Here is a 17180-nt window from a genome sequence, read left to right on the forward strand (position 1 = left end):
AGTGACATGGTGTGGAAGAGCAGTGAAAAGCCTTAAGGCTCAGGGTACCCTACGCTTCCCCCACCCCTTCAACATGAAGCACACAGAGGTGGGGAAAGGGCTCTACGTGGGGTTTGCCTAGTTCAGGCAGGCAAACAATCCCCACAGTATCATTCAGCTCTTTGATGCTGGATTACACCCTTTCTCTAGCTAGGAAGCCAGCCTTTCCCTCATCCAGCCCAAAGTCACAGAAGGATTCTCTGGGGACTGATCTCTTGGACATAGATGCATGATTTAATATCTTATCCCTGACTAAGGATGAAATGCAGGAGCTCCAAGCTTTCCATTTCTGCATCATGGCTAACCTCCAGGGGCAAGTCGCTCAGTCTCTGCAATAAAAAAAAAAAGTACAGAGAACATAAAAGTAGAAGTCGCACGTGTTTCCTAGTAGAATCCCATAAAAGATATAGAGAGGGTGACAGGGCCTCCCATTTTGCACTCCATAGTCCCCCCTCCCAAAAGACATAGGGGTTCCAAAGAGCTAGATTCCCTTCCTCAGCTAGGGAGATGAGGGCACTCTCAGTAGAGGAAGAATAAACAGTGACTAATATCAGTCAGTCAGTCAGTCACGTTTTATTTATATCCCGCCCTCCCCGCCAAAGCGGCTCAGGGCGGCTAACAACAAGAACTTAATGAATACGTTATACAATAAATAACATTTAACTACAATTGATTAAAATCTGTTAAAATTCTAAAAAAAAAATTCTAAAAAAGAACATTAGTGTATTTGGTACTATGATCGCTGGCAAGTTTGCTTAGCAGTTTGGCAGTCTCAGCTGGTGAAGGCCATTCGGAACAAAATGGTCTTGCAGGCCCTGCGGAACTGTTTTTCTGGGAGCTGATTCCACAGCTGTGGAGCCATAGCAGAGAAAGCCCGGGTACGGGTACTCTGGAGTTTTACCTCTTTTGGCCCGGGGATAGTCAGCAGGTTCTTCTCTGCTGACCTCAGTGCTCTCTGGGGTTCATAATATGCAAAGTACTCCCCTAAGAAATATTGCCCAATATCTTTCCCAACATTCTGTGCATCCTAGAGAATACCAGCAGTAAGACAGAAGCAGAGGAACCTGATCGTACCCATCCAGCAGGTTCAGCAAGAGCCTTCCCTCATATGGGTGCATCCTCCTCAGAAATCCCATTCCTGTCTGTATTCAACCCTGGGCGGCACCCGGAGGGCTACTCTGTCCAGGTTGGGAAATTCCTGAAGATTTGGGAGTGGAGCCTGGGAAGGGCATGGTATGGGAAGGAAGGTCAGCAGGGAAGTGATGCCATAGAAACTGCCCTCCAAAGCACCCTGTCCTCTCGGGGAGCCGATCTCTGTTGCTTGGTGATCAGTCAAACGATTCTGGAAGAACGTCCGATCAGGTCCTATCTGGAGGCTGATGGCTCTAGGTGCTGGCCAAAGGCAAACCATCAGGTGATCTCATATTTTTATTCCCCGGCCTCCAAAGTTGCAATTTGCTACAGATTCCCGGCGGCAGAGATCCTGGTGGAGGATCTGAGTTCCAACACAGCGATACTGGATGAAGCAGAGGGACTCCCAAATGAGTTGGGCAACAAATGGGACGATTTGTCACTTCACGAAAACTTTGACGCCTCTGCTGCATCTTTTCAGACCTCAACACTGGGTTCCTTTTTTTGCCACGGAAGTCTAACTTCAGGCCTTGGTTGTCTTGGCAGCCAGCAGTAACATTTCAAAAGCAATAATGGATGACCTCAAGAAAATTGCCCCGGCAGCAGCTTTTTAAGCTGATGCATTCATCGACTCTATTCAACTTTTTGCCAGAGAGATAACCATGAAAAGTGATTCTTTAAACTGGAAATGCCATGGATTGAATCTGCTGCCTTCTGTATGCCAAACAAATGCTCTACCACCTTGTAAAAGACAAGAAAAAGGCCCTGCTGATGCGCAGAAAAGAAAATAAACCCAATAAGAGGTTCTGTTCCTTTTGTGAGACTCAACCCAACACCGGTTTCAGGGCCTTCAAACCCAATAAGGGGAAGTGGCAGCAGTACAAGCAGGAGGGTAGCTCATGTGTAACCTTCAATAAGGCTTCCTCTCTCAGCATCTCTAGATGACAGGCATGATCTCCAAGGGATATGCTCTGGAGTTAAAGCCTCTTCCATTATTCGTTCAGGTCACAAAAGATTGTTGCCTGAACAAATGTTGTTTCCTCCCCTCAGCTCTAGATCTCCTTCAAGAAATAGGAGCGATAGAACTGGTTCCGGAATGTCTTGCATCCAAGCACATGAGTACTTGTCTGGGTTCTATTCTATTTTCTTCATAGGTCCATAGAAAAATGGAGATATCTATGCTAACCTGGATCTGAAATGGTTGAACTATGAAATAAAGATGTTTAGAATGGAAACCTTCAGATCAATAATCGTAGCAGTCCACAAGGGGGATTTGCTGGCATCAGTGAACCTGATGGAAGCATATCTCCACATCCTAATCCTTAGGTCTCACAGGAAATTGCTTTGATTTGACTATGCAGGGTGACAAGTTCAATACCAGGCCCTACCTTTGTGAAGACAACCCCAAGAGTTTTTACAAAGGTGCTTGTTGCCCTAATATTGTTCTTCCAGACACAAGAAATATCCATCTTCCCCTATCGATAACTACCTCAGTGGATCTCTCTCCTTTCAACAGAGACTGAAGGACTTAGAACAGACCATTTCCAGTCTCCAGAATCATGGTTTTTTGTCCTGACCTGGATAGCCCAGGCAAGCCCAATCTCATCAGATCTCAGAAGCTAAGCAAACGCTTAGATGGAAGGCCTCCTTGGAATTACCAGCAATTGGGAGAACAGAGACAGGCTTTATTCAGCCACCTCCCTGAATATCCTCCAGGCCCCCAGTAGGGGTCAGTCAACAGAGGTCACCATGACTTCAAGGTCTGTGTGAACACACACACACACACACGTGTGCACACACAGATACAAAAAAAACCAAACAAACAAAAAGAAACCCAAAACCTTGGCTTTGTGATCAACAAAGAACAGAGTTGCCTGGTTCGCACACGGCACATAGTTCATTTTGGAGCCTACACGGTTATCTTGCAGGACAAGATTTTTCTGTCCCAAGAAGAGCAACGCGTCTTCAAGAGATTTACTAGAAGCTTTAGGAAAATGTTATGACTCTGGCAATGCTCCTGGATACGTTGGTGTCCTGCCAATATTCCACGTGAGCCCCCTTCAGTGCAGTTTTGGCCTGTGTGAGAACGAGATAGCAAACTTTCAACGCCTCTTCGTTCCCATCCAGAATGACTTTTGTGGTTAAAACAATTTTATTATCCTGTAATATATTGCAATAATACTCATCATCTATTATTAAAAGTTAATGCAAAAAAAATTAATTTTTCTCCTCCCTCCCCCCCTTTTCATGACCTCCAACGATGTATTTTAAGTAAATTGCTAAAACTGAAAGGTAATATCAACTAAAGAATCTTCATAAAGAAATCTTGCAACAAAAAAAAAGAAAAAGGAAAGAAAAAAACATATGTTATAATTATAGTCCATCTTCATTGTAATCCTTTATCAAAAGAAAATTAAGAAGTATATTCCCATATTTCCGCTTTTTAACTATAGTCCATTTATACTTCCTCCAATGTTCAACTATTGTCAAAAATCGTCAGATATCCTTTAACCTTCCATTGTTTTTCAACATATATTTGAAATTTTCCCCATTCATTTTTGAACTTCTCTAGATCATTTTCTTTCAAGATTCTTGTAAGTTTGTCCATTTCACTCCAATGCATAACTTTTAAAGTCCAGTCCCATTTTTCTGGTATTTTATCCTGCTTCCACTTCTGCGCATATAATGTCCTTGCAGCTGAAAGCATGTACCAAATTAGCGTTCTATCTTGTTTCGGAAATTTTTCCATTTGTAATCCCAACAAAAAGATTTCTGGTGCCTTCTTAATATTATAATGCAAAATTTTTGAGATCTCTTGCTGAATCATTTGCCAAAATTGTTTTGCCTTTTCACAAGTTCACCACATATGGTAGAAAGATCCTTCATGTTTTTTACATTTCCAACATCTGTCCGACACCTGATTATTCATTTTTGCCAATTTCTTAGGTGTCAAATACCACCTATATAACATTTTGAAACAGTTTTCTTTAATGTTATAACATGTCGATATCTTCATAGAGTTCTTCCATAAGTACTCCCATGACTCCATCTGTATTTCCTTATTTATGTTTTTCGCCCATTTTATCATTTGAGATTTGACTACTTTGCCTTCCGTAGACCATTTCAACAATAATTTATAAATTCTTGAAATCAATTTTTCGTTATCACCAAATAGCATTCTCTCCAGTTCAGTTTGTTCTTGTCTTATTCCATCATTTTTAATATCCTGTTCAATCAAACTCTTAATCTGTTGCAATTGAAACCAATTATATTTATATTGTAATTCTTCAGCCCATTTTAATTTCACCTTCCCTCCATGTATTTTTAACAACCGTTTGCATGATAGCCATTTCTCTTCATTAATATCAGAATATAGTTTTATTAGTTTTATAGTTTTTATAGTTTTATTATATCAGAATATAGTTTTATTACTTCAGTTGGCACAATCCAAAGTGGTTTCCTGTCATCTCCATATCTTTTATTTTTTAGCCATGTATTTAACAAATTGCTTCTTATATAGTGATGTGTGAAAAACCCATCCATCTTACTTTTTGCATAACACATATATGCATGCCAACCAAAAACATTTTCATGGCCTTCTAGTACTAGTAGTTTTCTATTTAAGAACGTCATCCATTCTTTAATCCACACCAGGCATACTGCATCATAATATAGCCTTAAATCAGGTAGTTGGAAACCTCCCCTTTCTTTTGCATCAATCAAAATTTTCATTTTAATTCTTGGTTTTTTCCCGGCCCATACATATTCTGAAATTTTCCTTTTGCCATCTGCTGAATTGTTTATTATCTTTCATTATTGGAATTGTTTGAAACAGGAACATAATTCTTGGTAAGATGTTCATTTTAATTGCGGAAATTCTGCCCAGTAAAGACAAATTCAATTTGTTCCATTTTATCAAATCTCCATCAATCTTACGCCAAAGCTTCTCATAATTATTTTTGTACAAATCAATATTTTCTGTTGTGATTTCCATCCAGAATAACTTTCAATGGGATCTCTTGTGCTGGCTATCCAGAGGCACACTTCAGATGGGCGCTCTCCTGGGGGAAACATCCAGGAGGCTGAGTAAAACCGATGCAAGTCTGCTGGGCTGGGGATCACATTCCCACAAACAGATGGCAGAGGGAACATGGTCTCACCCAGAACCCAGATGCACGTTCAACTATCCAGAACTCAAGGCAAACCTGGAGTTTCTTGCCTTTCAAGATCTCTCAGAAGGAAATGATACCTTAATACACAGAGAAAAAAGGACTGTGAAACCCTATATCAACCACTGCAGGGCACAGATGCAAAGTCTTTTCATGTGTTGTGAATAATAATATGGTTGTGCAGTGCATAGACTCGGTATTTATTCCCAAAGTCAACTTCTCCTTCCATAAATCTGAGGAAATAGTTCTGCCTTTCTTTTGCCCCGTTCCGAGTGTCCTCAGGAAAGAGAATGACATTGTTTGGACATTAGAAGGAGTCTAAGCTTTTATATTGATAGTCCTTCAGGAAGTCTGATTTGATAGTCATGTCCTTTGGACAGGACTCTTTAGAAGCTAGAGTATCCCCAAGCATCCTGATTAGATGGATCAGAGGCTGCATTTCTGTAGCCTCTAAGGTAAGTTAATTGGAACACCTGCCCCCAATGGGGGTTTACAGCTCATTCGCTTAGGGAGAAAGCCAGCATTCCTACATATTGGACATTCCTGTCTTCAGAAGAAGTTGTATGCAAGGCTGCAACCTGGAAGTTCGTGCAAACCTTCATTTGCCATTATTGCACTGATAGAGTGACACTAGCCGATGCATCCTTCAGCAGAAGAGCCCTTCAGCAGGCTCTGACACGATGATAAATCAATTGGCCCACCTAGGGATATGCTGCTTTTTTATATCCCATTAGTAAAGGCTGTCCAACCCTGAATCACTAGTTTAGTTTAGTTTAGTTTATTTATGATTTATATCCCGCCCTTCCCACCAAGGTGGCTCAGGGCGGCTCACACAAGCAGAAATCTAATAGAACTACACTCAGTTTCCTATGCCGGTGAGTTATAAGCCAGCCGGAAGAGGGTTGTCTTACAGGCCCTGAGCAAGGTCCCGCAGGGCCCTCATCTCTTCCGGCAGCTGGTTCCACCAGGAAGGGGCCATTACAGAGAAAGCCCTGTCACTGGTAGATTTCAGGCGAGCTTCCTTTGGCCCGGGGACGAAAAGATTTTGGGTTCCCGACCTCAGTACTCTCTGGGGAACATGTGGGGAGAGACGGTCCCTCAGGTAGACAGGTCCTATGCCATATAGGGCTTTATAGGTAATAACCAGCACCTTGTACCGGACTCGGTATATTATTGGCAGCCAGTGCAGAACCCGGAGCCCCAGCCGAATGTGCTCCCATCTTGGGAGCCCCAATAACAGCCGGGCAGCGGCATTCTGCACTAACTGCAACTTCCGGGTTCAGCACAAGGGCAGCCCCATGTACATTTGTACCCTTACTGTAAATTTCTGTTCTCAGTGGTGTTAGGAAGGGGCAGTCTTACCTGCCTTTATTGGAAGTCCTGAAGGGACAACCTTGAGGAAACCTCTAAGGGGACAGCTGGACTAACTCTGCTTCCAGTTATAGTTAGTTTGAGCCTGTTGAGCTGTCCCTGTCTCTCTTTGTATGTTTGTGTTCTTTCCAAGTTCAGTCTCTGTGGTTAAACCAACCATGTGTTTAGTGAGCATTTTTTTTTTTTGGTAGTTTTTATGGAGGGAGTTGGATTGCTTATGGATTGGTTTGGGAGATCAAGGAAGAAGCTCCTCCCACCCAAAAAGGCTAGCAACTGTGGGCAACTTGAGAACAGGGTTTATATATCAGCATACATGGATTTCATCTATCTTTGAATTGATGTCATAAATATGGAGGGTAGCAGGGTATTATTCATTGATGGAATTTGAAAAAATAATCCAATTCCACACTTTGGAGTTTGCTTTCAATAACCTTTTACTGCAACAGGATTTTGCTAAAAGACAATAATTGACTGCAGGCCACTAGTACAACAGAGAGGCCTTCGAAGAACAAGGACTAACACACACTAACACATAGCAGAGAGAAAAACAACAAGAAGCAAGCCAAACTGCAAGAGAAAAGATTAAAAAAAAAAACTAGTGAGGCACTACAAGTCCCTCTAGGGTACAAGTGGACTAAACTACTCTTTAGCAGTATTTACATCAACTAGACTTTTAGAAGGGCGTTGCAACATTGTTTGGGGGAAACTTGCTCCCTCAGGAAAACTAGGCTGAAGTGCTTGAGGGTAATGATAGTGCAGAATTCAGAATTGAGGAACTGAGAACAAATTCTTCAAAATTCCTAGCCTCAGATTAACCCAACCTAACTCCATAGTTTGGACTGGTTCACAATTAGTCTATTTTTTTGTTTCCTGCAGCTGTACCCACCCCTTCTTTCAACAGAAACAATAACAACTATGCAGAAGGCAAGGGTTTGAGCATCTTCTGTGCATAGGTATGCTTCCACAATGCTGTTCTGGGCATCAGAATGCCTGGAAAAATTGGAGGAGGGGTGGTGTTTGTTTGTTTGTTGTTTGTTTGTTTGACAGGAAGTCATGGATGACTTATGGTGACCTTATAGGGTTTTCAAGGAAAGAGACAATCATATGTAGTTTCTCAATGCCTGCACTGTGTAGGGTTGCCAAGTCCAATTCAAGAAATATCTGGGGACTTTGGGGGGTGGAGCCAGAAGACTTTGGAGGTAGGGCCAGGAGACATTGGTGGCGGAGCCAGGAGCAAGGGTGTGGCAAGCATAATTGAACTCCAAGGAAGTTCTGGCCATCACATTTAAAGGGACAGCACACCGTTTTAAATGCCTTCCATAGGAAATAATGAAGGATAGGGGCACCTTCTTTGGGGGCTCATAGAATTGGACCCCGTGATCCAACCGTTTTGAAACTTGAAGGGTATTTTGGGAAGAAGCACTAGATGTTATACTGAAAATTTGGTGCCTCTACCTCAAATAACAGCCCCCTCAGAGCCCTCGATACCCACGGATCAATTCCCCATTATTCCCTATGGGAATCATTCTTCATAGGGAATAATTGCCCAGTAGACATCTCCCTCCCCCCCCCCCCCCCGGGGCCGCTTTTTGATGACCCTAAAGGGGGGAGGGCCTCCAAACCTGGGGATTGGCAACCCTCTCCCTCTCACATACACACACACTTACTGAGTCTGGTTCCTCCACAACGACATCTGAAAAGAACAGAGGCTACGCTGCTCTCTCTCTCTCTTTCTCTCTCTCACACACTCTTAGTTCCTCTGAAACAAAAGCAAAACAAACCGAGGGACTGTGCTGCTGACCCTTCCCATGAAGTACTTCCTGCTCAACTTTAAAGGCACACACACACACATTTTGAAAGGGACCTGTTTGCAGATTTCTAAACCTGCCCAAGATCTAGAAGTGCATGGTGGCTGTGGGGATGGGGCTTCCCCCGCCGGCCAGCTGGCTAGGGGCGGGGGGAAAGCCTGTAAAATGGGGGGATCTCCCGCTGGGACCTGGGGATTGGGAAGCCTAGTACTGTGTAACAACCAATACTCCCTCTAAGCCAGGGGTGTCAAACTCATTTGTTATGAGGGCAGGATCTGACATAAATGAGACCTTGTCAGGCCACACCATGTGTGTCACAAAATGTCATGCCAGTTAGCAGAGATCGAAACTTTATAAAAGAAGAAGAAGAGGAAGATATTGGATTTATATCCCGCCCTCCACTCCGAAGAGTCTCAGAGCGGCTCACAATCTCCTTTACCTTCCTCCCCCACAACAGACACCCTGTGAGGTGGGCGGGGCTGGAGAGGGCTCTCACAGCAGCTGCCCTTTCAAGGACAACCTCTGCCACAGCCAAGGCTGACCCAAGGCCATGCTAGCAGGTGCAAGTGGGAATCAAACCCGGTTCTCCCAGATAAGAGTCCGCACACTTAACCACTACACCAGACTGGCTCTCCAGTCTGACAAGACAAAGGCAATTAAAGATTTAAAAATAAATAAATAAATAAATAGTGCTTAAAACATTAGCATTTGTTGGTCTTAATGGTGCTTTCTTTGTATCTCTCCCGTGCAATCCAGGGAACTGGCAAAGGAAGCTCTGGCTCTTTTCCTTCCTTCCCAGAGGAAAATGTTGTAAGCTAATTAGGGTCCCTGGAGGGTGGGGGAAGTGGGGTATAGATATAGTAAATACATAAGATAAATATATAGTATCTCTTTGTTCAAGAACATAAAGCAGGAAAGCTACAAAATGGTCAAAGTATCCTTCTCCCACACTTTCAAATAAAATGTGTTTGTGTTATCCAGTGCATAAAAATGAAATAGTTCAAAGATGTGCTATTCAAAGATGTGCTATATCGTACTCTGCAATACTGGCCAAAGGTTCCTTTTTGGCAACATGAAGACAAATGACCTGCCATATCAAATCAACTACATGGGGTGCATATTTGTGTGTTTGTGTGGAGGGGAGGAACAGCCCAGTTTTTGACTGTCCCCAGCAGCCTACAGCTAATAAAGCAGCAGAGAGACGTAGCTGGATCTCAACGTTAACTAGGTTTCATCCCAGATGGCACATGTGCATGGTAGTGGGCTGCAGATTAGTTTCAAAGTGTTTGCATTGCCTTCTCTATAATCCAACCAGGGTCTCCTGGCTACTGAGTTTGGAGCTCTTGTGCATCTGTTGGTACATATGAACATATGAAGCTGCCTTATACTGAATCAGACCTTTGGTCCATCAAAGTCAGTATTGTCTTCTCAGACTGGCAGCGGCTCTCCAGGCTCTCAAGCTAAGGTTTTTCACACCTATTTGCCTGGACCCTTTTTTGGAGATGCCAGGGATTGAACCTGGGACCTTCTGCTTCCCAAGCAGGTGCTCTACCACTGAGCCACCATCCCTTCCCATAAACATATGGAGCTGCCTTATACTGAATCAGACCTTTGGTCTATCAAAGTCAGTACTGTCTACTCAGACTGGCAGCGGCTCTCCAGGGTCTCAAGCTGAGGTTTTTCACACCTATTTGCCTGGACCTTTTTTTGGAGATGCCAGGGATTGAACCTGGGACCTTCTGCTTGCCAAGCAGATGCTCTGCCATTGAGCCACCATCCCTCCCCTGCTCTCCAGGGTCTCAAGCTGAGGTTTTTCACACCTATTTGCCTGGACGCTTTTTAGTTGGAGATGCCGGGGATTGAACCTGGGACCTTCTGCTTGCCAAGCAGGTGCTCTACCACTGAGCCACCATCCCTTCCCATGAACATATGAAGCTGCCTTATACTGAATCAGACCTTTGGTCCATCAAAGTCAGTACTGTCTACTCAGACTGGCAGCGGCTCTCCAGGGTCTCAAGCTGAGGTTTTTCACACCTATTTGCCGGGACCCTTTTTTGGAGATGCTGGGGATTGAACCTGGGACCTTCTGCTTCCCAAGCAAATGCTCTACCACTGAGCCACAGCCCCATTCATGGCTCTCCAGGGTCTCAAGCTGAGGTTTTTCACACCTATTTGCCTGGACCCTTTTTTTGGAGATGCCAGGGATTGAACCTGGGGCCTTCTGCTTCCCAAGCGGATCACTAACCTGTAGTAAAATGGTGCAAGGAGGGAAAATATCAATGAATTCAGCTAATGAAGAGGGCAGCTTTATGCTCCATATCAACTGGAAAATAGATAATGCATTTGCCAAGAATGGTCTTTGGCTGAGGTTTGGCACATGTTTATGCCCCTGACATATGTGACTCGAATACTCAGGGGCTCAGAATTAGAAATGCTCCAAAAATTTAATGCCTGGATCTGCACGTTTCTCACAGCTTCACACTTAAATCCACAGCTGTTTCAGTGTTAGCAGCAACAACTGAAGATCATTATAAAGCATAATGAAATACACATGGTTAATTCTAACCAGTCCCTGCACACACAAGGGCAAATTCAGGCATAACAATCCTGGCTGCTTAGCTATGGGATTTTAGGGTTAAATTAGACAAGATGATGGGAGTTCCATGTTCAGAGCTTGTAAGCTTTTGTTCTTTAAAAACAGAAGCCGCTCAGGGGCCCTTTTGGGGATGGGGCTGCGGCAAAGGAAGATTTCATCCCTTCTCATTTTGCACCTTTTTTTACGGAACCGAAACAGACCTGTAGACCTGCTATGAGCCCTCTTTGTGCAAAATCACAATGAAGCGCTCTGTGTGTCACCTGCAATTTTGACCCAAACAAATGAGATGAAAGGCAGCTCTAAAAGCCAGTCTGAGGCCAGTCAAATGGTGCAAGGAGACGGGATTAAATCTCGCCTCCCGTAACACAGCCCCAGTCTGGACAAAGGCTCCACAAAACTCCTGTTTATGAAAAGGGGGGTTGGGAATTCTAAACGTGGAATTCCCATGTTCTCATGGGGTGGATCGGCCATTTACTGTATTGGGGGAAATCCCACTGGGCTGCTGCCCTAAATCTGGACCACTCCCATTATGAGGTCATTAAAAAGAAGCAAAGATTCCACCAGCAATAGGATGACCCAATAAACTACTGCGCATAACCTCCTCCTCACCCAGGCCAGTGAAGAGGAACATAGGCACAGAAGTGCTTGATATTGCCCTTTGCCAGCTGTGCCTGTATTCTGCCTTGTTGTCCCCACCACAACCGGAACAGTGAAGAGGAATATAGGAACATTGGAACCTGGTTTCACCTTATGCCAGAAGCCCCCATATTCCTCCTTGCTGATCCCACCAAACCCAGGAGCATAGGTGTAAGGAGCATAGGTGCAACAATGCCTGACTCTTTCCCTATCCTGACATGGAGCAGGTAGTAAGAAGAAGCCTGGGCACAACATTACCTGGCCTAACCCTACTGGAAGTGGTGTAGCACAGCCAGCGAATGGTATGACCCATAGTCCTCCTTACCAACCATGCCCGGGCTGGTGAGGAAGAGCACAGCACTGCCTGTCTTCAAACTGTGCCTTCGGGAGCATAATATGTCTAGAGAAAGAAGCATGGTAGTGAATACCTTTGACTTGCTAACTGATATGGCCCCATAGCCACTCGGGGGGAAGGGGGGGGAGGGGTGGTCACAAGGGTGACACCCCCTCCTGAATTTGCCCTGCCCCTCACCATTTGGCCCAGGGTGGCCCTGCCCTCCCACTCAACCGGCACCCACCACCCCCAAAAAGCACCACAAGGAAAACTCCATTGAAATAAACAGAGAAGTTTTACCTATGGAAATGGTAACAGTAAACTAGGTAAACTGAATTTAAATATATGAAGCAAAGGTAATTCACACGAACCCTGAAAGGTAGCTACTTAGGGCCAAACAATATGTTATATGCGGTGTACTGGTTAAGAACGGCAGTCTCGAATCTGGAGAAATGGGTTTGATTCCCACTCCTCCACACGAAGCCAGATGGGTGAGCTTGCGTCAGTCACAGTTCTCTCGAAGCTATCTCAGCTCCACCTACAAGCTGCTGTCGTGGGGAGAAGAAGGGAAGGTGATTGTAAGCTACTTCAAGACTCCCTTAGGTAGTGAAAGGCAGGGTATAAAAACTTACTCTCTTCCTCCTCCTTCTTCTCTAGGTTCCTAACAATGCTGCTCCAAAGATGAGGATATTGCCCCCAAGTCTGGCCACTTTGGAGTAGGAAAATGGTGAGTGGGGTAGGGGGATACAGGAACCCCTCCTGCCTACTCATTCACATCCCAAGCCCACTCAAGCTCCTATGGACTTTAAAAAACACCTTTTCCCTACAGGTGCTGTGTCACTAAAGGAAATCCGTTCAAACGGTCAAAAAAAAAGTAATGTGCAGTTTGGCCCTTAAGAATGTGATAATTGGTCAAAGAATTTAAAACTGCGGTGGGCCGTGTGAACTCACTCACTCACATACTTCAGCTGAACGCTGTGCATTTGGCTATTTCGTCGACTATCCTGTTGTGCAGAGAAAGGGCTGTCAGCCGAATAAATTATACGCGAAGGATATCATACAGCCCAGCTGAGTGAAAATCACAACACTATTCAACTGCAGCAATACGATTATTCAAGACATGACATTTACACCTGGCAATGAATGCAAACTCCAGGACTGAAAAAATAAAACCAATCAAATAACTAACATTTATGACAGACAGTAGCTATACTCTTATGAGCTTAGCGCTACCACTCAGTTGAATTCGGTATTGTGCTCTCAGGCGCTTCTAATTGACCTGCAGTGCCACAGTTCCTTTAGCAGTTTATCCATACTTACCGTTCTTGGAGAGAATCACAGCCAAATAGTCATGAGTGGAGGAGTCGATGTAAAAGAGGAGACTCGGAGCATGTGCTGTCAAGAATGTAAATGCAATGCTTTCCTTGGCCACAGAGGTATCTGCATAAATGGCAGAGGAGCTTGTATTTTTGGTCACAGGATAAGGCTCCTGAAAAGTATAAGTAATGGAGGTGCCAGCTTCAAAAACAGCGGAGACCTCTAAAATTCAAAGAAAGAGCAAGACGTGTCACAGAAAGGAGCAGGTAGTTTTTTTGAACAAAGACAAAAACCTCTGTGGTTAATTGTAATAGTAATCCATACTATGAATTTAAATTTAGGAAGTCTGAAATACAAAGACTTGCAACTCAAAATGTCTCACCCAACTTCAGAATTGGGGGCTGGGTTTCTGTTGCTTCATGTCCTGACCCTGAACTGCCTTTCCTTTTCTCACTCACTTTTTTTTTTAAGTTGGTGGGTGGGGTAGGGATCTCTTTCTTTGGGCGTTTTCGCACAGGGCTTACCCCGGAGCGACGTCCCTCTTCACCATGCAGTGTCTGTGCGGATTTCGCACCAACTGCTTCGCAGAACCCGGAAGAGCTGCGAAGTGCCGTGGCTTTTGCGTTGCAAATGTAAACCGCCAAAAACCAGTTTACATTTGCAACGCAAAAGCTGCGGCTCTTCGCAGCTCTGCGGAGCAGTTGGTGTGAAATCCATGCAGACGCTGCGCGGTGAAGAGGGACGTCGCTCCGGGGTAAGCCCTGTGCGAAAACGCCCTTTGTCTCTTTCTCTCTCTCTGGCTCTTTCCTTCTGTCCCTCCATTCAGGTACTTTAAAAATTGCAAGAGTTGCAGCCCTGCTGTAAGGAGTCCTGAAAATCCTAATCCTCAAGGACTCAATCATGACTCCAATGTACTAACTGGACTCAGGATCTCTAGAAGGCAACTTCTTTCCTTGTGTCAATGATGTGCCAGTTACCATATTTTAGGCACCACAGCAGAGATAGGGAAGATAAGAAAGAAAGAGTTGGTGGTGTAGCTATTTCCACCATCACTGACCAACAGGTAATTGTGGGGAAAATGAAATGAAATGGAGGGTGGAAAATCTGGGGGTTCACAGAGATGGAAGGATCTCCTGGTCATGGAGGATCATTGTTTCCACTAGTCTTTTATTTCATGTTGCAAATGCTTGGAAACACATATGAATTTTCTTTTTATGTTCTCAAGGAAAGACTGTCAAAAGCAAAAACAAATCAAGGTAAGTCAAATGGAATCTGCCTGCTATTAGTAGGCGGGAGCTCTTCACTAAAAAAACATATTAGTGTGTAACCACTAGGCTTCATTCTTCAGATGACTGATTACCAACAACATGTTCAAATATTTCAATGAATATATATCCACTGAAAGTCACACATCAAGAAACAGAACTGTTCATTAAGTACCCTTTTGCAGGCTTTGCCATGGTCTATGCATTCCAGATTTCAAAACGGCAATCACTGCAAGAATGAAAACCTTTGCCAATGTGATGGACTTCATCCAATAGTCATTGTTTGTCTCCTGATGGCTGAATTCAGAGTGGTTTAGTATAGAAATCCAGGAGCCCAGCTCACAGGCACACACTTTCCCACATCTTCATATTTAGACCATGCTTCTGACTGTTTTGAATAGCCCATTTCCAGTGGCACTTCAGTGGTCTGCCAGTTTGCAGTATGCAAAAGCAGGAACTACAACAGCGTTGCTCAAAAGAAATCTTAGATTTGATTTTAAGATAGGAAAAAAAGATTATATATGATCATCAGGACTTTCCTCCAAGAATTGTCATCTAAAGCATATGCTCTCCTCTGCCCCTTTCTAGGTGCAAACAGCATTTGCTGAGAAATTGCTAAAAGGCCAGGCCACAACAGTCCTAAAGGCAGGGAAGGGTCGGGGGGACGACACATATGCAGAAACTGAGTTGGGGTAAAACAGACCAACCTTTATTGATTACAGTCAGTGGAGCATTGGTGTAGCATAGGGCACAGATCCAGGAATCAGGCGACCCAATGAAATCCTTCCCCAGCGGTCCCACATGGGTGCAAAGCCTCTGCATGGCTCCCTTGCAACCTGTGAGAGGAGCTAAGTGATAGCTCCGGAGCTGGGCATGACGTTACCTTGCCCCACCCTCAAGAACTCTTAAGGGGGTCCTCGCCTAGGGAAGGCAGGCATGCAAGCACAGCCTCCCTATAAATGGCTCCAGACCAATACTTATACCCACTCAAAGCTGTGACAAGTAAGAAAATTTAACAAGGATTATAACCACACTACAAAACCAGCAACAGCGGGAGGGAGGGATAGCTAAAGCTGAAGCGGAGCTGAAGTGGCTCAAATAACTTTTCATCTAAAGCATGTGCTTTCTCCTCCCCGTCTTCCTATGCTCATCTTTTCCCTCCCCATCTTTCTATGCCTATCTCTCTATGCTCATCTATTGAAAAATGGCTAAAAGCACACGGTTTTCAGTCCTCTGAAAACCATTTTCTTCCCTTTCCCCCCTATCTCATTTTACTCACAATTGCCTGACTGCTGAATATTGATTTCCTAGCCCGCTCTCAAGGTGAATGATAAGATGATTCTGCCTCACAGAGTTGTCCTATTGGAGCCTGACAAATAATTAGAGCTTGACAGAATGTCCTGCCGAAGTCTCAACTTCAACGAAATATGGGATTTTTAATGTTCCAAATAATTCATCTGTGACACAGGCCTGAAATTTTAAGTTGATAGGAACAATGGGTGCCACTTTTCTTATGCGCTCGGGACTCTGTCTTGCCCCTTATTTTGAATGCAAGGAAGCTGGATGAGACAAAAAAACTGGAATTCCTTGCCAAATATAAGGGGACAAGTTATGTGCGTTCCCTGGTTATCTCCCGCAGGTACTTCTGTGTTTGTGGAGGAGATATTTTGTGTTAGTATCAACCCAGCAGGAAGTATTTATTAATGCAACACATAATTAATGTATGGAATTCCTGATCACAAGGTATAGTAAGGACTCTCAACCTGAAACTAGTTCATGTGTTCAAGAGACTGGTAAATTCTTCCTGCTGTATACTGCTTCAAGCTGTCAGTGCAGGAGAACTGTATTTTCATGCTTCTTTGTTTTAAAAAAAATTGCACACAGAGAAACAAAATGCTATTTTTGTTAATACGTAAAGAGTTTCATGAGGGAGCATTCAAACTGGTATGAAATGGTAAAAGTAGGGTTGCCAAGTCCAATCCCAGAAATATCTGGGGACTTCGGGGGTGGAGCCGGGAGACTTTGGGGGTGGAGCCAGGAGACACTGGGGTGGAGCTAGGGGGAGGGGGGGAAACGGCACCAGGGAGCGTGGCGAGCCGCCCCGTCTCGGAGCGGGCGATGTGCTCGCCGTGGCTGCTCCTCCGAGATGGGCTCAGGCTGAGCCCATCTTGGAGGAGCAGCTGCGGTGGGGTGGGGGTGGGGGGCGGCAGCAGCGCGGCGGCCTCGCCCGTTCCGCCTCTGGGGTGGAATCGGAGGGGGGGTGGAGGCGGGCCAGGGGGGGTGGCGAGCTGCGAGTCTGGGTCCTAGAAGGGCCTGGATTCGCAGCTCGCCATGCTCCTGGCCTGCCTCCGCCCTCCCCTTCTCTGGTTTTGCCTTGCTGGTTTTGCCTGCGCTGCTGCCGTCTCTTGGCTGCTCCTCCGAGATGGGCTCAGCCTGGGCCCATCTCAGAGGAGCAGCTGCGGTGGGCGGGGAGGGGGCGGCAGCGGCGCGGCGGCCTCGCCCGCTCCGGGATGG

General features: G+C 44.9%; 1 protein-coding gene across 1 annotated transcript in view; it reads right to left on the minus strand.

Annotated features, from left to right (window-relative positions):
* The window catches only part of CNTNAP5 (contactin associated protein family member 5), a 705383-nt gene that overhangs the window by 70837 nt on the left and 617366 nt on the right, over positions 1-17180 (minus strand). Inside the window, exon 19 of the mRNA XM_060261906.1 lies at positions 13405-13623. Within this exon, the coding sequence (XP_060117889.1) occupies positions 13405-13623 (219 nt within the window). The remainder of the gene's footprint in view (positions 1-13404; positions 13624-17180) is intronic.

Source organism: Heteronotia binoei, chromosome 21, assembly GCF_032191835.1.
Source record: "Heteronotia binoei isolate CCM8104 ecotype False Entrance Well chromosome 21, APGP_CSIRO_Hbin_v1, whole genome shotgun sequence".
Taxonomy (NCBI): domain Eukaryota; kingdom Metazoa; phylum Chordata; class Lepidosauria; order Squamata; family Gekkonidae; genus Heteronotia; species Heteronotia binoei.